Source organism: Erythrolamprus reginae, chromosome 12 (genome assembly GCF_031021105.1).
Source record: "Erythrolamprus reginae isolate rEryReg1 chromosome 12, rEryReg1.hap1, whole genome shotgun sequence".
NCBI classification, from domain to species: domain Eukaryota; kingdom Metazoa; phylum Chordata; class Lepidosauria; order Squamata; family Dipsadidae; genus Erythrolamprus; species Erythrolamprus reginae.
The window spans coordinates 7,132,005-7,151,946 of record NC_091961.1 but is presented as its reverse complement, the minus strand read 5'-3'; the positions used below and the strand labels follow the sequence as shown (position 1 = coordinate 7,151,946).

The window sequence follows — 19,942 nt, the reverse complement described above, 5'->3', positions numbered from 1 at the left end:
CTGTTTTAGGGGGTGAAGGTGCATCTTATACAGTGGCACCTCATCTTACGAACGCCTCTTCTAACGAACTTTTCAAGATACGAACCCGGTGTTTAAGATTTTTTTGCCTCTTCTTCCGAACTATTTTCACCATACGAACCCAAGCAGCTGCTGCTGGGATGAAGGGGTTTCTTTTCCCCCCCTTTTTTGAAGAAAGAAAAGGGAGGGGCTGCTTGGAGTAGGAAACATTTTGCAGAGAACAACGTGCTTGCAAAGGAACTGAAAGGGTGTCTTTTGAAGAAAGAAAAGGGAGGAGGGAGGGGCAGCTTGGGGGAGGAAAATTTTTGCAGAGAACAACGTGCTTGCAAAGGAACTGAAAGGGTGTCTTTTGAAGAAAGAAAAGGGAGGAGGGAGGGGCAGCTTGGGGGAGGAAAAAATTTGCAGAGAAGAACGTGCTTGCAAAGGAACTGAAAGGGTGTCTTTTGAAGAAAGAAAAGGGAGGAGGGAGGGGCAGCTTGGGGGAGGAAAATTTTTGCAGAGAACAATGTGCTTGCAAAGGAACTGAAAGGGTGTCTTTTGAAGAAAGAAAAGGGAGGAGGGAGGGGCAGCTTGGGGGAGGAAAAAATTTGCAGAGAAGAACGTGCTTGCAAAGGAACTGAAAGGGTGTCTTTTGAAGAAAGAAAAGGGAGGGGCGCCCCCTTGCCTTTCTTCCTTCCCACTCACCCTTTAGCCCAAGGTTCGACAAACCCAGGCGCCTGGTCGCCAGTGGCGCCTAGAAAATGTTGTCTGGCGCCTAGAAAATGTTGCCTGCTGTACTGTATGTGTATACAGCAGTGTTTTTCAACCGGTGTGCCGCGAGGTGGCTCCTGCAAGTGGGAGCTCCAGGGCTGAGGCTTCAGCCCTGGAGCTCCCACTTGCAGAAGCCGCCCCCCGGCTATTGCCCGCCGCCGCTACCCGCACACCCCAAAATACCCCCCTGCGTGCCCTTTTCCATGGGCGCGCAGTTCCCATTCCCCTGCCTGCCTGGGGGGGGGGGCGGGGGCGGGGAGGCGCCGGCAGTAGAAGGCGCTGCCCCCGCCCACCCGATCCGCTCCCTCTCCTCCTCTTCCGCTGAAAGAAACGCGCGGAAGCTGCCTGCTTGAGCCTGGCGTTGCTCCACCCCGCTTCTTCCTGCTTGTCATCCTCCGTTGCCAGGAAAGCCGGGTTTGTTTTCCGTGAAAGCAGCGCGCCTTTTAACACGCTGCTTTCCTGCACCAGCGACGTTTGGCTGCCGGGGGGGTGGGGAGGAGAAAATCCTCCCCCCCCCCCAGGAGCAGCAAAAGCCTAAGCGGCGGGGTGCACCGTTTGCCTTCCGGCTCAGTCGCAGAGGCTTTTGCTGCTTGTGGAGGGGGGGGGGTTTGGCGGTGCCGATGCCAAATGCTTTCCCTCCGTGGTGGGGGGTGCAGGGCAGGCGCAGTCAGCCCCAGGAGACAAAGATGGAATGAGAGAAAGGAAAGAGAGAGAAAGGGAGGGAGAGAAAGAAAAAGTGAGAGATAGAAAGGATAGAGAGAAAGGGAATGAGAGAAAGGAAAGAGAGAGAAAGAGAGGGGGAGAAGGAAAGAGTGAGAGATAGAAAGGATAGAGAGAAAGAGGGAATGGAAAGAGAGAGAAAGGGAGGGAGAGAAGGAAAGAGTGAGAGATAGAAAGGATAGAGAGAAAGAGGGAATGAGAGAAAGGAAAGAGAGAGAGAGAGAGAAAATAAGAGAGAGAGCAACAGAGAGAGAAAGAACAAGAGAGAGAAAGCATGAGAGAGAGAAAGAACAAGAGAGAGAGAGAGAAAATAAGAGAACAAGAGAGAGAAAAAGATAGCAAGAGAGAGAGAAAGCAAGACAGATAGGGAGAGGAAAGGAGAGTGAGAGAAATGAGAACAAAAAGGGGAGAAAAAAGGAGAAATGATAAAATGATTGAGGCAGAGAATGAGAGGAGAGAGAAACAAAAGAGAGAGAGAGAGAGGTGATTCTTGAAGCATATGGTAAAAAGCATCCAAATAATAAGAACCCCCCCCCAGCCCACACCTGTTTTTGAAAAGGATAAAAGAGAAAAAAAACCCAGCCCTCAACTGGTTTTGGAAATGGTTGGAGTGTGTATACATACACACACATAAGGGGGGGAGAGAGACAGGGATGGAAAAAGAGGAGAAGTTTGGGGGTGAAAGCGATGTCAGGTGGAGACTCGGCAAAAAACCAAGTTTGCTTAAAAAAAATTCTGGCTCCTAAATTTTTTGGCTGGCTCCTAGATTCTGAACAACTTTGTCGACCCCTGCTTTAGCCTAGCCTTGCTTCTTCCACCCGCCCCCTTTAGCTGCTTCTCCCTGCCCTCTGTTCACCTCCCTTCTAAAGTTTGGGATTTTCCTGAAGGATTTGCACGCGTTATTTGCTTTTACATTGATTCCTGTGGGAAACATCGTTTCATCTTACGAACTTTTCACCTTACGAACCTCCTCCTGGAACCAATTAAGTTCGTATGATGAGGTACCACTGTACTCCTAAAAATATGGTCGTTTCCTTCGGCTGTTCCATTGATTGTCCTTTGATCCGTTCTGCTTGCAGGCTCCTTGGCAAACAGATCGGCCTGACCTCCGAGACGCCCTACTTAGACCCTTGCCTGCCCTTAGACGCTGAGGACGAAGTCCAGCAGAACGGGCAGACCCTGTACCTTCGGGGGACGGGAGATTTCCACTTGTGTCGCGACGTCATTCAGCCTTTCATGAACAAGACCAACGAAACGCAAACTTCCCTGAATGGCATTTATCAGCCACCTGTCCATTTCGAGAACAGCGAATTCTATGGCTTTTCGGAGTTCTATTACTGTACCGAGGACGTCTTAAGGATGGGAGGAGATTACAACGCTGCTCAGTTCCTCAAGGCTGCAAATGTAAGGTCAGACCTATCCCGCTTCGTGGTTTGGCTGAGAAATTAGGAGTAACTTCAGTGCCATTAGGAAATCTAACCTGCACAGGCTGGAGATCGCATATAAATATACCAGGGGTCTCCAACCTTGGCAACTTTAAGACTTGTGTACTTCAACTCCCAGAGTTCTGGGAGTTGAAGTCCACAAGTCTTAAAGTTGCTAGGGTTGGGGACATCTGACATAGAGGCTAGATGGATCAGTAATAAGGCAATAATAAGCAGTGGAAGTGATGTGCCGGTGCCTGAAGGCTGTTGGGGCCTGGATGGGTGTCAACAAACTCAAACTCAACCCAGACAAGATGGAGTGGCTGTGGGTTTTGCCTCCCAAGGACAATTCCATCTGTCCGTCCATTACCCTGGGGGGGGGAACCATTGACCCCCTCAGAGAGGGTCCGCAACTTGGGCGTCCTCCTCGATCCACAGCTCACATTAGAGAAACACCTTTCAGCTGTGGCGAGGGGGGCGTTCGCCTGGTGCACCAGTTGCGGCCCTATTTGGACCGGGAGTCACTGCTCACAGTCACTCATGCCCTCATCACCTCGAGGCTCGACTACTGTAACGCTCTCTACATGGGGCTACCTTTGAAAAGTGTTCGGAAACTTCAGATCGTGCAGAATGCAGCTGCGAGAGCAATCATGGGCTTTCCCAAATATACCCATGTTACACCAACCCTCCGTAGTCTGCATTGGTTGCCGATCAGTTTCCGGTCACAATTCAAAGTGTTGGTTATGACCTATAAAGCCCTTCATGGCATCGGACCAAAATATCTCTGCTGTACGAATCCCAGCGACCGGTTAAGTCCCACAGAGTGGGTCTTCTTCGGGTCCCGTCAACTAAACAATGCCATTTGGCGGGGCCTAGGGGAAGAGCCTTCTCTGTGGCGGCCCCGGCCCTCTGGAACCAACTCCCCCAGAGATTAGAATTGCCCCCACCCTCCTTGCCTTTCGTAAGCTACTTAAAATCCACCTCTGCTGCCAGGCATGGGGGAACTGAGATACTCTTTCCCCCTAGGCCTTTACAATTTCATGTGTGGTATGTCTGTATGTATGTTTGGTTTTTTATATTAATGGGTTTTTAATCATTTTTAGTATTTATTGGATTATTATTGTACATTGTTTTATTATTGCTGTTAGCCACCCCAAGTCTCCGGAGAGGGGCAGCATACAAATCCAATAAATAAATAAATAAATCCCTCACCACCACAGTCTTAAAAATCATGACACAGAAGGAAAAATAATTGGAGGGGGAAATATGTATTACAAGTTGAAACGTGACCTCATATATATATCTTGGCATATATATATATGATTTATATGCCGTTCTTCTCTGAGGAACGAGGACTGGCTTACAACATATCGAGAAACACAATATACAATACAGATATCTGAAATCCAATTAATTTAGCTAATTAAACTTACAAACCCATTCAATAGCAGACATACCTGTTAAATAAGGGTCATCCCAATCTGGCTGAGGAACTCTGAGAGTTGAAGTCCACAAGTCTTAAAGTTGCCAAGGTTGGAGTACCCCTGAAATATACCACGCAATAAAATCCCTAAATTAACACATTCTATAATGTCACAATTATAGATAGGGTAATATTGTTTTTAGTATTGGATTATTGTTATACGCTGTCTTATTATTGCTGTTAGCCGCCCCAAGTCTCCGAAGAGGGGCGGCATACAAATCCAATAAATAAATAAAAATAAAATAAATAAATAAATAAATATTAATGTTAAAATGTTCTTTATTGAATATGCTATACCAGAAATAACAGGGCAGCCAATTTGGGGTTGTTGATTTTTTTGTTTTTTGTGGTTTTTTAAAAAATAAATCAGGAAATAAAGTCTTAAGATAATAACTCTCCATATTTAGGAGCTAATGATAATAAAGAAGAAATGAGAATAACTGAGTCCTAGCTGATCAGGATTGAGTGATTGCATTATTACTTCTGGGACATCTTGTATGCGCATGTACTGTATATAAATAATGTCTGTATATTTATTTCCATAATTTTTTCCCCCTCAGGAATATTGTGCCACAAAGTGGTCTGTTCTACGGGAAAGATTCGATCGTGGCCTGTATGCCTCCCACGCAGATCTCCACCGAGTGAAGTAAGTGTCTCCATTCTTCTGTGCCTGCACATGGTCAAACAATCCTAGCCAGAGAGAGAGACCCAAACTTAATTTCTTAAGTAATTGTTTCAAGGAAGACAATAGTTTGATATTTAAAACAAATAAGTAAATCTCTGAGCTGTTGGAGCACTCTTAAGGAGAATGCAAAGATGCTGTATGTTTAGTGGTGGGGTGTATTTCGGAATTGGTAGGGACTGACTTCTCACATGACATGAAGTTGATTTACACCATTCAGTATTATGTGGTTAATTGTTTTCATCCAAGATTTTGCTTTATCTAAAAAGAAGCTACTGTTGCATAAATTGTGTCAAGCATAATTTGCAACCAAATCTAGAAACACATCAAGACATTTTTCTCCCAAAGCCCCAAGTCTCTTGCTCTTTTTTTTTTTTTTACAGTTTTGCTCTATGCAAGTTTTTTAGACCAGTGTTTCCCAACCTTGGCAGCTTGAAGATATTTGGACTTCAACTCCCAGAATTCCTCAGCCAGCATTCGCTGCCTGGGGAATTCTGGGAGTTGAAGTCCAGATATCTTCAAGTGGTCAAGGTTGGGAAACACTGTTTTAGACAATATAAACCTAAGATAATTGAATGCCTCCCTGAGTCCTTCGGGAGTGATTGGCATACAAATTAAATTAGATAGATAGATAGATAGATAGATAGATAGATAGATAGATAGATAGATAGATAGATAGATAGATAGATAGATAGATAGAGGGGTAGAGGGGTAGGTAGGTAGATAGAGGGGTAGGTAGGTAGGTAGATAGATAGATAGAGACAGGGAGGGAGGGAGGTAGGTATAGAGAGAGGTAGGTAGATAGATAGATAGAGGTAGGTAGGTAGGTAGATAGATAGATAGAGACAGGGAGGGAGGGAGGTAGATAGGTAGGTAGGTAGAGAGAGAGGTAGGTAGATAGATAGAGGTAGGTAGGTAGGTAGATAGATAGATAGATAGATAGATAGATAGATAGATAGAGGTAGGTAGGTGGGTAGATAGATAGATAGATAGATAGATAGATAGATAGATAGATAGATAGATAGATAGATAGATAGATAGAGGGGTAGGTAGGTAGATAGAGGGGTAGGTAGGTAGGTAGGTAGGTAGATAGATGGATGGATGGATGGATGGATGGATGGAGGGAGGGAGGGAGGTAGATAGGTAGGTAGGTATAGAGAGAGGTAGGTAGATAGATAGATAGATAGATAGATAGATAGAGGTAGGTAGGTAGGTAGATAGATAGATAGAGACAGGGAGGGAGGGAGGTAGATAGGTAGGTAGGTAGAGAGAGAGGTAGGTAGATAGATAGATAGAGGTAGGTAGGTAGGTAGGTAGGTAGATAGATAGATAGATAGATAGATAGATAGATAGATAGATAGATAGATAGATAGATAGATAGAGGTAGGTAGGTGGGTAGATAGATAGATAGATAGATAGATAGATAGATAGATAGATAGATAGATAGATAGATAGATAGATAAATTGAAGGTAGTTTGAGAGAGAGACAGAAACGGAGTCAGAGAAAGGAGGGAAGGATGGCATACATAATATATATGTACTTTTCCTTTTGGTACAACTGCCTCTTTTTGGTCACCAGGTGGCTTCCTTTCCCACTATATAAAAAATAAGTGATGAATAGGAAGCTAATTACCTTCCATCTCTGGAAGACAGTGGTGTTTTGATGATACATGCACACATCCTGTCTATCCACAGACTAAATTAGCTATTATTAATTATCACAAATGATAAAGGTGGTTTATGGTCACTGAAGGGACACAGTGGCTCAGTGCCTAAGATGCTAAGCTTGTCAATAGAAAGGTTGCCACTTTGGCAGTTTGAATCCCTAGCGCCACGTAACGAAGTGAGCTCCCATTCGCCTGGGTGGCGCAGTGGTAGCTGTAGTTGAGCAGTTCAAATCTCACCACTGACTCAAGGTTGACTCAACCTTCCATCCTTCCAAGGTGGGTAAAATGAGGAGCCAGATTGTTGGAGGCAAGAGGCTGATTTTGTAAACCCCTGAGAGACAGCTGTAAAGCACTAGGAAGCGGTATATAAGTCTAAATGCTATTGTTATTGCTATTATTTGTCTCAGCTTCTGCCAACCTAGCAGTTCGAAAGCATGTAAAAATGCAAGTAGAAAAATTAGGGACCACTTTGGGAAGATAATAGCTCTCCATGTGCCTTTGGCATTTAGTCATGGCATCCCCGTGACCACATAGATGTCTTTGGCTTTGAAACGGAGATGATCACCGCCCCCCTAGAGTCAGGAACTACTAGCACATATGTATGAGGGTTATCTTTATCTTTTCCTTATGATTAGGGAAATAATTCAGTAAAATTGCCTGGGCAAACTTTACTGAAACGTTCCCTCCCTGAAAGCCAATTTCATGTCGGTTGTGCGCAACAAGTTGGATGAGAAAGACTTCTAAGTTTTCACCCCACACCTTTCATTCCTTTTCATTAATGCACAAGCCCCCCCCCCTCTCTCTCTCACACACACACAGAGGAGGGGTTTGTCTTTGTCATCGCACGGCTTAATTAGCTCTTCTGAAAAGGCATCTTAATTACCTTGGACAGAATCCAGAGCATGTGTGCGTAAATCCCGGTAACAATAACGAGATCTTGAATGTGCAATTAAGCGCTTAAGACTGGTGGAATTTAGCTCATTCTTCTTTAGCACTGATCCCCCTCTAAACAACAACCCCATTTGGATGTGTTGCTTTATGTTTATCCCTGCAGGTATCAGTGCTTTAAGTCAGCCTGGATGTACGAGGTCTTTCACAATGGCTTCGGTTTCCCTGTGAACTACAACAACTTAAAAACAGCACTTCAGGTGTACGATAAAGAGGTGCAGTGGACGTTGGGGGCCATCCTTTATCGGACCCGGTTTTTACCTTTGAGGTACACCTTTTAAGGCCTTAACCATTTCCCTTGTGAAATTCAAAGGCAGCTTTGATCACACATACACAAGACACATTCACACCAAGGTTTCGTGTTTGTTTTGGTTTCCAAGCCTAATGTCGAACCAATGCAATGTTTATCAGTAAATGTGGATGGAGCTGGTTAAATTGGACCTTTTTAAATAGAACATGGGGAAATTACTAGAGAGAGGTATCCAACCTTGACAGCTTGAAGATTTGTGAACTTCAACTCCCAGAATCCCCCAGGCAGCCCTGATAGGGAAGTCCACAAGTCTTAAAGCTGCCAAGACTGGACATCCTTGAACTAGAGTCTGGTTTTTTTGTTGTTACATTTCATGTTATAGTTGTTACATTTGTCATCTTTATGGGCCATAAGAATGGTGGAAGGTCTTAAGCATAAAACGTATCAGGAAAGACTTCATGAACTCAATCTGTAGAGTCTGGAGGACAGAAGGAAAAGGGGGGACATGATTGAAACATTTAAATATGTTAAAGGGTTAAATAAGGTCCAGGAGGGAAGTGTTTTTAATAGGAAAGTGAACACAAGAACAAGGGGACACAATCTGAAGTTAGTTGGGGGAAAGATCAAAAGCAACGTGAGAAAATATTATTTTACTGAAAGAGTAGTAGATCATTGGAACAAACTTCCATCAGACGTGGTAGATAAATCCACAGTAAGTGAATTTAAACATGCCTGGGATAAACATATATCCATCCTAAGATAAAATACAGAAAATAGTATAAGGGCAGACTAGATGGACCATGAGGTCTTTTTCTGCCATCAGTCTTCTATGTTTCTATGAACAAGGGGACACAATGTGAGGTTTGTTGGGGGAAAGATCAGAAGCAACGTGAGAGAATATTATTTGACTGAAAGAGTCGTAGATGCTTGGAACAAACTTCCAGCAGACGTGGTAGATAAATCCACAGTAACTGAATTTAAACATGCCTGGGATAAACATATATCCATCCTAAGATAAAATACAGAAAATAGTATAAGGGCAGACTAGATGGACCATGAGGTCTTTTTCTGTCGTCAGACTTCTATGTTTCTATGTTTATTATGGATGATTTATGCTTGATATTCATTGTCAGGAGCCTTTGGGATCACAATGATCTCTGAAACAAATAATAATTATTATTACTTATTAGATTTGTATGCCGCCCTTCTCCGAAGACTCGGGGTGGCTAATGTAAGGTTGTCTCCCCAAAAAATCTTATTTATGGCTTTGCAACAGTATCTCTTTTGCCCAGGTTGGCAAAACTGTTGAGAAATCTCTAGGGATGCTTCAGAGGATACTAGGTTGTGTTGTTGTCTGTCTATTATCATCTACCTCCCTATCTACCTACCTACCTACCTATCATCCATCAATCCATCAATATAATACGATATGATATTATAATATAATATAATATAAAATATAATAATATAATATAATATGATATAATATGATATAATATAATATAAATATCTACCTGCCTGCCTGGCTGCTTACCTACCTATCCATCCATCCATCCATCCATCTAATCTTAGGGAATTTATATTGCTGCCTATTTGCACATGGTGACTCAAGATGGCTTACAAGAACATAAAACCTCATAAAAACAATAAAACAAATAAAAGAATCATATAATAAATTAATATAATAAAATCACATTCTCCCCTGGCAACAGCATATCACACAAGCCATTTAATGGGTTCCATCCCGCTCCACGTTCCCCAGGTCCACTGGCAGAACCAGGTCTTCAGGGCCTTCCAGAAGAGACTTAGAGTAGGGGTCCTTCTGATCTTTGGGGGGGGGGGATGATGTTCCAAAGAGAGGGGGCCACCGTGAAGAAGGCCCTCTTTTTGGGATCCCACCAGGTGTATCTCCCTAAAGCAGGGGTAGGCAAAGTTGGCTCTTCTATGACATGTGGATTTCAACTCCCAGAATTCCTGATCTAGCCTGATTGGCTCAGGAATTCTTGGAGTTGAACTCCACAAGTCATAGAAGAGCCAACTTTGCCTACCCCCTGCCCCAGGGGATGGGACCCACAACATTCCTTGCCTCCACAGTCTTGATGGATCGGGTAGATGTGACCGGCAAGAGACGGTCCCTCCGAACAACCCGGTCTGGAGTAGAACCATCTCTTTCATCCCTTCTCTTCTCTTCCTCCTCCTGCAGAGACATCCAGCAGGAGAACTTCCGAGGGAATCACTCCCACTGGCGCAGCTTTGCCTTTGTTTACAACCATTACTTATTCTTTGCCTGTTTCTTCATTGTGCTCCTCTCCATCCTGCTCTACCTGTTGCGCCTACGGAGAATCCACCGGCGGATGCTGCACAACAGCTCCTCTCCTCCCCTCTGGATCGAAGAAGGCCTCCCGTCACAGAAGATTCCCGGAGGCTTATAAGCTGCTGACTGTGAATCTCAAGACCCTTCCACCTCTCAGGGTTCCCCTCTCTTTCTCTCTCTCTCTCTCTCTCTCTCGCCTTCAGAGAGCCTTGCCTGAGCCCATGTTTGCAGTCTCTGAACCCAGAGGTGGAAGTTCCATCTCTGGAGAACTGCGGTGGGGGGGAAAGTGAGATCAAACTTGGCTGGACAAGGTTGGGGGAAACTCTCAGCCAAAATGATTTTAAAAACTCTTGACTTTGAAAGCAAATGCACTTTGACTTAGGGACAGGGGGACGGATGGAAAAGCAGGATTGTGCAGTGAAGACTTTGTGCCAGTACTTGAAATAGGAAAGTCGCAAGTGACTCGTGCGTTCAGTAAATGTTGAGAGGTTTGTTCTCTCCTTTTGATGTGAGTCTGCCGTTAGGGTTTTCCTGGGTCTGAATGCAAGCTTGCTTAACTGACACTTGTGGGCTACCAGTTCCTTGCCATGTTCTTGAGCCACACAAAGCACAGGAGAAAGGCAGCCTCAGCCTCTCCTGCCTCCATTTGACCAGCAACAGAGACTCTAGCATTTCACTCTCAATTATTTATTTCAACCCTTTTGACTCTTTCTTTCTCTCCCCCACTCCACAAAAATAGCTTAAATACAGCAGGGGTTTCCAACCTTAGCAATTTAAAGACTTGTGGACTTTAACTCCCAGGATTTCTCAGCCAGGAATTCTGGGAGTTGAAGTCCACAAATCTTAAAGTTGCTAAGGTTGGAGACCCCTGAAATAGAGGATAGATGGGCCAGTAATAAGGCACTCCTTACCACCACAGACCCCTGAAATAGAGGATAGATGGGTCAGTAGTAAGGCACTCCTTACCACCACAGACCCCTGAAATAGAGGATAGATGGGTCAGTAATAAGGCACCCCTTACCACCACAGACCCCTGAAATAGAGGATAGATGGGTCAGTAATAAGGCACTCCTTACCACCACAGACCCCTGAAATAGAGGATAGATGGGTCAGTAATAAGGAACCCCTTACCACCACAGACCCCTGAAATAGAGGATAGATGGGTCAGTAATAAGGAACCCCTTACCACCACAGACCCCTGAAATAGAGGATAGATGGGTCAGTAGTAAGGCACTCCTTACCACCACAGACCCCTGAAATAGAGGATAGATGGGTCAGTAATAAGGCACCCCTTACCACCACAGACCCCTGAAATAGAGGATAGATGGGTCAGTAATAAGGCACTCCTTACCACCACAGACCCCTGAAATAGAGGATAGATGGGTCAGTAATAAGGAACCCCTTACCACCACAGACCCCTGAAATAGAGGATAGATGGGTCAGTAATAAGGAACCCCTTACCACCACAGACCCCTGAAATAGAGGATAGATGGGTCAGTAGTAAGGCACTCCTTACCACCACAGACCCCTGAAATAGAGGATAGATGGGTCAGTAGTAAGGCACCCCTTACCACCACAGACCCCTGAAATAGTGGATAGATGGGTCAGTAGTAAGGCACCTCTTGCTGCCACAGTCTTAAAAACACATGGCAGAGAAGGAAGGAAAAAAAATTGGAGTGGGAAATATGCATTACGAGTTCCTAATTCTTGCTCAGTTCAAACGTGACCTCATTTTAAGTGATGGGCATCCAACCGTGGCAACTTTTAAGGCCTGTGAACGTTTGAAGACCATGCTGGCTGGGGAATTCTGAACATTGAAGTCACAAGCCTTAAAGTTGCCAAGGGTGGAACTCCAATTCTAAATTTCTCAATAAAAGTGGATAGTGGAAGCTGAGTCTCAAAATAAAAGGTGGCAGCCCCATCGGTTAAGATGTAAAACTCCCATCCTTGTAAAACGATGTGCTAAAGAAACCCCGGCAGGACGTGGTGCTTCACTGCTGGAAATTGGAGGACCGCATTGCACAGTCAGCCTCCCTGGACTTACTTTGTGTGTGTGTGTTTGTGTGTGAGCAGCAGCTGGTCTAAGTATGGGTATATATGTGCGTGAGTGTACACCTATGTGGCATTCTATGGTCTGAGCATCATTTCAAATGTTCGTGATCATTTGGGCGGTTGGGGAAGCCGAGTGGCGGCGGAACGATAACAAGTACGCTGTCACTTTCTTATTTCTGGATAACAGAGCCTTTTTCTTTTTTTACTTGAAAACAAAAAGTGTCCATAGTTGAAAACGGCATCAATGTGATTTGTCTTATGAAATATACAAACTTCGTCCTCTTAGAAACCCGCATCTGGCTTATGAAATGTTGCAAGACGGTACTTCACCTGTTGAAGATGGAGAAAATAAAAAGACGCATTAAAGGAATTTATGAATACGTTTGCTGAAATTTTCCATTAAAATGCAGAGATCCCGTTGGCGACTTTAAGCCTGGCGGGCGTCAGCTCCCAGAATGGGGAGTTCCGGGAGTTAAAGTCGCCAAGGTTGGCGACCTCTGCTCTAAGAGACGTAAGGCTGTTGCCCTACACCAGTGTTCTCAACCTTTCTAATGCCGTGACCCCGATACAGTTCCTCGTGTTGTGGTGACCCCCAACCATAAGTCTAGCACCAATTCTCCCAACAGAGCTTTAAGCTGATTGACTGGAAGGTCAGAGGGACATCCCCATTGTAAACACCTGATTGGTCGGATTGTAAAAATAACCCCGGATATTGCATTAATGCTGAGAGCTAGGGTGGCACATGGACTGTAGGCTACTTCAGCCAACTGCTTGCTGTAGTTCAGCAGTTCAAATCTCACCACCGGCTCAGGGTTGACTCAATCTTCCATCCTTCCGAGGTGGATAAAATGCTGATTGTTTAAACCGCTTAGAGAGGGCTGTAAAAGCACTATGAAGCAGCATATAAGTTATTGCAGTAGAATTCAATATAGTTACTGCTCTGGGATGTAAGCTGTTTTTCGGACTATTTGTCCTTGTTTTTATTGTCCTGTAGCGTCTTTCAGATGGTGCCCAAGATGAGATGGATCTTTAAGAATGTTTTGAATTTTCTTAAGGCAGGGGGGAGCTATAAAGCTCTACCAAAGAGGGAAGAGGGCAACCAATGATTCTCTGGGCAATGACATTGACCCTCTGGAGCGCTGTCCTATCTGCCACTGTGCAATTGGCAAACCACAGGTGCAGTGAGTTAAAATATTCTCTATGATGCAGAGGTAGAAGGTCACCAGCAGTCTTTCATTTTGTTGCTGATTATACTGCCAGAAGTCTCAGGTAGTATAATCTCTGCTGGGCTCTTTTGACCACTGCTGCAATGTAAGCGCCCCAGGTCAGGTCCTCTTTTATGATAATACTCAGAAACCTAAAACTGACCACTTGCTCCACTTGATCTCTGTTCTATCCCGAGCCTACGCAGATTGAAAACAAAGGAGGAATCCATGCGCTGATATTTTAAATCAGGTGTAGGCAAAGTTGGCTCTTATATGACTTGTGGACTTCAACTCCCAGAATTCCTGAACCAATCATGCTAGCCCCGAAATGTATTTATTTATTTTGTCATACAAATATAGTATTGTATTGTAGTATGTTTAACATAATATAAGTATAAAGTAGAGATAGAAAAGATAAAAAAGACATTACGACAGGAACGGTAGGCACAAAGGTGCACTTATTCTGGGAGTCCACATGTCATAGAAGAGCCAACTTTGCCTACCCCTGTTTTAAATCAAGCTTTTAATATAGAAAGCAGCATTTATACAAGCCAAATTCATGCACGCAAGGTCATATTGGCAGCTTCTCAGTGACAGGAGTTAAAAGATATCAGTCCAGCGGTTAGGCTGCTGCTGCAGATCAAAGCTAATTGTGCATTCCTTCATGAGATAAAGAGTCTCCAGTTTCACTGACTTACAGTTACAGCTTTGCAGTCTCTCTCCCCAGGCAGGGCACTTTTACTCCAAGGATTTTAGCTGAGAAATAACAGTTGGCTCACGCAACATGGATGGGACCCCAAACATCAACGGACTCCATTACAAAACATTGAAACTCCATCCTGAATTTCCCCATCGGCCATCCTTAAATACCTATGGGGAGTGGTCAACAATTCCCTAGAGGTAACAAACTACAGACTCCTTCCTTTTCCCATACAAGTATTGTTTCTTTCTTAGTCTTCTAAAGCTGGCATCTAATAAAGGCTCATGGTCTTATTAATTAGATTTCTATGCCACCCTTCTCAAAGCGACTCAGACTCTTCCTCCTCCTTCAAGTCAGACCCTACTGTCATTGGCATATCTGCTACCTCTGGTGGTCTTTCAGGTTCATCTAGACCTATTTCTCCCTCACTCTCAGTCTCCGCCTTAGCTGGCAAAACCACTGGCCCCCAGGGTACCAAGATGGGCCTGGCTCATCCTCCTCAAAATCTATCATTACCAGAGTTGGTTGAGGACCAAGTCTCCATTGATAAGCAAGGGCTGGATGTCTGATCTATTCCTTCTCCAGTCCGCTATAAGCTCCTTGGCCTTATTGGTGTTAAGGACCAAGTTATTGTCTCCACACCACGAAAGCCACTGGTCCACCTCATCTCAGTAGGCAGACTCGTCTCCCCTGGAGATCAGTCCCACCATTGTTGCATCATCTGCAAATGTAATAATAGTATTACAAGCATGAGTGAGAATGCAGTCATGCACAAAAGGAGGATAGACACACAACCCTGTGGTATACCAGTGTTAAGAATAAGGGCTGGAGAAGAGTGGCCCCGAGGCCTCTATTTAGCGCAGCCGCTTAGCCTAAGGGGACCAGATGTCCTGCTTTTGAGCAATTTGTCCTGCGTAATTTTTAAAATGTCCCGATTTTTTAAAAAACCGGGTATCTGGTCACCTTAGCTTTGGAGAATATAACGTACGGTTCTGATTGGTTGGGAGCACCCGACGCCAACATAAGCTCCGCCACGCTGTGCCAAAAATTAAATGGAGGAATGAAACAATACGGGGAATAGACCGGAAGAGATTGGTGGGAGGCCGGTTGGGGTCGGTTTGAGGTGTGGCCGTCGCTTACGGCTTTTGCTTGGATACATTTTCAACTTCTACATTCGGCAGTAAATAAATATGTCTAGCAGAATCTTTCGCCAGTCGGTGGAGTGGCCGAGGATTTTTCTTCCTCACCGCCTCCTCAAATGAAGGTACGGACCCCTGATATAGGTTGATCACCTGGAATGTGCATGGGAATCGCCCCTCGCCCGCTAGGCCCTCTTGCTTGTCCACGCCTACAAGATGGGTCCTGAGCCTCCCCGCGGACACCGCCGAAGCAGCCACCCTCCTTAGCAAGCGGCCCTGCACCGTCCGGGCCAGGAGGAACCACACCCCTGCCAGCGGCCACTGTCCTAAAGGTATTTTTACACACACACACACACACAAAGTCATCTGTCATCTCCCCCACTCCCGGCAATGGTGTCCCGCTTTACCTAAATTACAATCTGGTCACTTTACCAGTCAAATGCTTTTTTGTTTTGGTTTTTTGCCTCCTGGCTTACACAACCGCTCCTGATCAACCACTGCAAACAATTTCCTTGGACATAACTGTCCAAGAAACTTATCTTCTTCTTTTTTTCCGGGAACCTACTTTAAAAAATATGGTTTGAACAAAAGAATTCCATTGGTGAAAACCTACCAAAAAGCAACCTAACCGAAAGGCTAGCCCCCAAAAAAAATATATATTATTATTATTAGTTTGGCGACAAACATGGTCCAGGGCATTCTGTCCCTCCTTATCTAGGCCATTGTTGCTCTCTAATGATGCGTGGACTAAGTGCCACGTATACGGTAGCAATTCCTAAGAGGAATTTTCTCTGCAGCAAGAAAGGAGCGTGTTCGGAGAAAAATAATAATAATAAACAAGTACTTTGCGGAGCTGTTTTCGTAGATAGCTTCTATTTTAAAGGACTTTACCTGAAATGCTCCTCAAACGTTATGCATTAACACAGACTTACTTGGTGACCTTAATGTCGGGTTAAGTAGCCTTTCAATAGGTATTTCCCAGGGCCAAGCTTAGTTTCAGCCATATTGTTGTAGCAGCTACAAAGAAATTCCACTCCCATCTGTTTGTGTGGTGGGATATACTGGTCAGGACACAACCTTTCTCGGAGAAAAATCCATAATGGAAATTGGGAGAATCCGCAGTTTACATGCAGTTTTGAAAACATTTTAATTAAATTATGGAGCCGTGATTATTATTATTATTATTATTATTATTATTATTATTATTATTATTATTATTATTATTTATTGGATTTGTATGCCGCCCCTCTCCGCAGACTTGGGGCGGCTAACAACAGCAGTAAAACAGTACAACAAAATCCAATACTAAAAAAGGAGTTAAAAACCCATTATATAAAGACCAATCATACATACAACATACCATACATAAAATTGTAAAGGCCTAGGGGGAAAGAGTATCTCAATTCCCCCATGCCTGGTGGCAGAGGTGGGTTTTAAGGAGCTTACGAAAGGCAAGGAGGGTGGGGGCAATTCTAATCTCTGGGGGGAGTTGCTTCCAGAGGGTCGGGGCCGCCACAGAATAGGCTCTTCCTCCGGGTCCCACCAAGCGACATTGTTTGGTTGACGGGACCTGGAGAAGACCCACTCTGTGGGACCTAATTGGTCGCTGGGATTCGTGCGGCAGCAGGCGGTCGCTGAGATATTCTGGCCCGGTGCCATGAAGGGCTTTATAGGTCATAACCAACACTTTGAATTGTGACCGAAAACTGATCGGCAACCAATGCAGACTGCGGAGTGTTGGAGAAACATGGGCATATTTGGGAAAGCCCATGATTGCTCTCGCAGCTGCGTTCTGCACGATCTGAAGTTTCCGACCACTTTTCAAAGGTAGCCCCATGTAGCGAGCGTTACAGTAGTCAAGCCTCGAGGTGATGAGGGCAAACCTATGGCACGCATGCCCAAAGTGACACACGAAGCCATGTGTCGCCTTGACTGTTTGTCTTCTGGGTTTCTAGCACACATACGCGTGTGATGATCAGCTGTCCTTCACGCATGCAACAGTGCGAAAAACCGGTATGTGCATGCCACTGGCCAGTTGGGTGCACATGAGCGCTAGAAACAGGAAGTTTGGCTTTTCTGGAGCTTGATGCTTTCATGCGCAGGGCAGTGCCGAAAACCTAAGCATGCACACTGACAATTTGATTGGCGTGCGTGCATGCATGCTCGAACACGGAAGTTTGTTTTTCCCCAATAAGCATACATGCACACGATATTTCCGTGTGATCTTTCTGGCTCTCGGTGCCGAAAAGGTTTGCCAACACTGTTATAGAGAGACCGTTCCTGACTTCAGATGGGCTGAACATAGAATAATAGAGTTGGAAGGGACCAACTGGGAGATCTTCTAGTTCCAAACAAATGGCTATCCACTTTTATTTATTCATTCATTCATTCATTCATTCATTCATTCATTTATTTATTAGATTTGTATGCCGCCCCTTTCCATGGACTCGAGGCGGCTCACAATACAATAAAAACAATTCATGACAAATCTAATAATATACAATTTAAAATTTAAAATAGTTAAAAAAAACCATTTTTAAGCAGACATACCTACACACATACCATACATAAATTATATAGGCCCGGGGGAGACATCTCAATTCCCCCATGCCTGACGACAAAGGTGGGTTTTGAGGAGTTTACGAAAGGCAAGGAGGGTAGGGGCAGTTCTAATCTCTGGGGGGGAGCTGGTTCCAGAGAGTCGGGGCCGCCACAGAGAAGGCTCTTCCCCTGGGGCCCGCCAACCGACATTGTTTAGTTGACTTTTCTTGAATGGCACACTTTGCCAGCCCAGAGTTTGGACATGGCAGGTAAGAGTCCTCGGAGAGGGGCGGAAATCAAATCAAATCAATCAATAAACAAACAAATAATATGAGCTACAAGCAGGTAAAGGATCATTAAAAAAAACGTGTGTGTACATTTGGTAGTGCTTGAGTCCATGGGTGCAGTTTGCTCACCTGAAAAAGGTCAACAACTGCCATAACAAGCCACAATTATAACTACACAACATTGCAATCACAAGATTCTGTTTCTCGGGGGCACAGAATCTTGAATTGGTACAGTCTTTTAAAATAAATTAAGTTCCTAAATAAAGGTACATTAACGCAAGTGCGCAGGGCGCTCGGCTTAACAATGCCGGGCTTGGGCGATGGAGTTCAAGCACAAACAAAATTCCTTCGCTGCCAATTGTCGTTGCCACATCTCATTGTGTGAATAATTTTTTGGTCCCGCTAGTGATGCTGTTGTCGTATCCTATAGGATTTGTGGAAATGTCTCGGCTTGAACCAAGCTAAAGATCTTGAGCCAACTCTTCTTATCTACATCTAGGAGGTTACGTTGACAAAGGATACAATACCCTCGCCAGATTATTTCTTTTATTTTTCTTTCTTCACACAATGTTCCCGCTTGAGATTTAGTCTAAACGCGATCGAGATGCTGTCTTACGGTCCTCTAAAGACGGGGTCCCCAACCTTGGCGACTTTAAGACTTGTGGACTTCAACTCCCAGGATTCCTCAGCCAGCAAAGCTTCTGGACGTTGAAGTCTACAAGTTGTTAGCTGATGCACAAGATCCAACTTTGGGCTAAGGATCAGCAGCATTGTGAACTGGTTTAAGTTAATATGGTGTCGTTTTAAATTACTATGGCTTAAATGCCAGCAGCCAAAATACAATTTGAAAGGCCCTCGGGAGGATTAGATTAGATTAGATTTATTGGATTTATATGCCGCCCCTCTCCGCAAACTCGGGGCGGCTCACAACAAGGTAAAAACAATACATAATAACAAATCCAATACCCACCAATCCAATTACAATGTTAAGCTAAAAAATTCATAAAAAACAACCCCAGAATATTAAAAAACAAGCACACAATCAATCTAACACCAAAACAACATGGGCAAGGGGGAGATGCTTCAGTTCCCCCATGCCTGACAGCAGAGGTGGGTTTTAAGGAGTTTGCGAAAGGCAAGGAGGGTGGGGGCAATCCTAATCTCAGGGGGGAGCTGGTTCCAGAGGGTCGGAGCCACCACAGAGAAGGCTCTTCCCCTGGGTCCCGCCAGACGACATTGTTTAGTCGACGGGACCCGGAGAAGGCCAACTCTGTGGGACCGAACCAGTCACTGGGATTCGTGCGGCAGAGGGCGGTCCCGGAGATATTCTGGTCCGGTGCCATGAAGGGCTTTATAGGTCATAACCAACACTTTGAATTGTGACCGGAAACTGATCGGCAACCAATGCAGACTGCAGAGGGTAGCAAACAATTCTTTAGCTACCCGACTTTCAAACCGGTGTTCATTGGAGCTGAGTTTAAATTCATCCAGAGATTCAATTCCAGTTCTTACAGCTAAAACAACGTTTCACCCAATGCCACAATCTGCATCAATTTTTTACCAGATGGTTGGGATCAGTGATGGGCTAAGAGCTGGTACGCCCGGAACACAGTTCCGGTAGCGGCAACGGAGTACGTAGGCCTGCTCCATTGCCGCTGGGCGTGCATGCATCATGCATACGCAGCCGGCGCGATTCCAGTAAAAATTACCAGTTTTTTGCTTCTGCACATGCGCAGAAGTGAAGAAACATCAATTCTTACCC

The 19,942-nt window shown here is 44.7% G+C and overlaps 2 protein-coding genes across 5 annotated transcripts in view; both read left to right on the top strand.

Moving 5' to 3' along the window:
- ENTPD4 (ectonucleoside triphosphate diphosphohydrolase 4) overlaps positions 1-12,688 on the top strand; it is a 33,562-nt gene extending 20,874 nt beyond the window's left edge. For 3 of the 4 annotated variants that reach the window (XM_070765255.1, XM_070765257.1, XM_070765256.1), the window contains exons 11-14: positions 2,568-2,892; positions 4,956-5,041; positions 7,799-7,960; positions 10,146-12,688. In XM_070765255.1, coding sequence (XP_070621356.1) covers positions 2,568-2,892; positions 4,956-5,041; positions 7,799-7,960; positions 10,146-10,374 — 802 coding nt within the window. In that variant the 3' untranslated portion in view covers positions 10,375-12,688. The remainder of the gene's footprint in view (positions 1-2,567; positions 2,893-4,955; positions 5,042-7,798; positions 7,961-10,145) is intronic. The other variant, XM_070765258.1, reaches the window with a different exon arrangement.
- Positions 7,884-19,942, top strand: part of LOXL2 (lysyl oxidase like 2) — a 121,247-nt gene continuing 109,188 nt past the window's right edge. The window contains exon 1 of the mRNA XM_070765251.1: positions 7,884-7,960. The gene's annotated coding sequence lies outside the window, so the exon portion shown is untranslated. The remainder of the gene's footprint in view (positions 7,961-19,942) is intronic.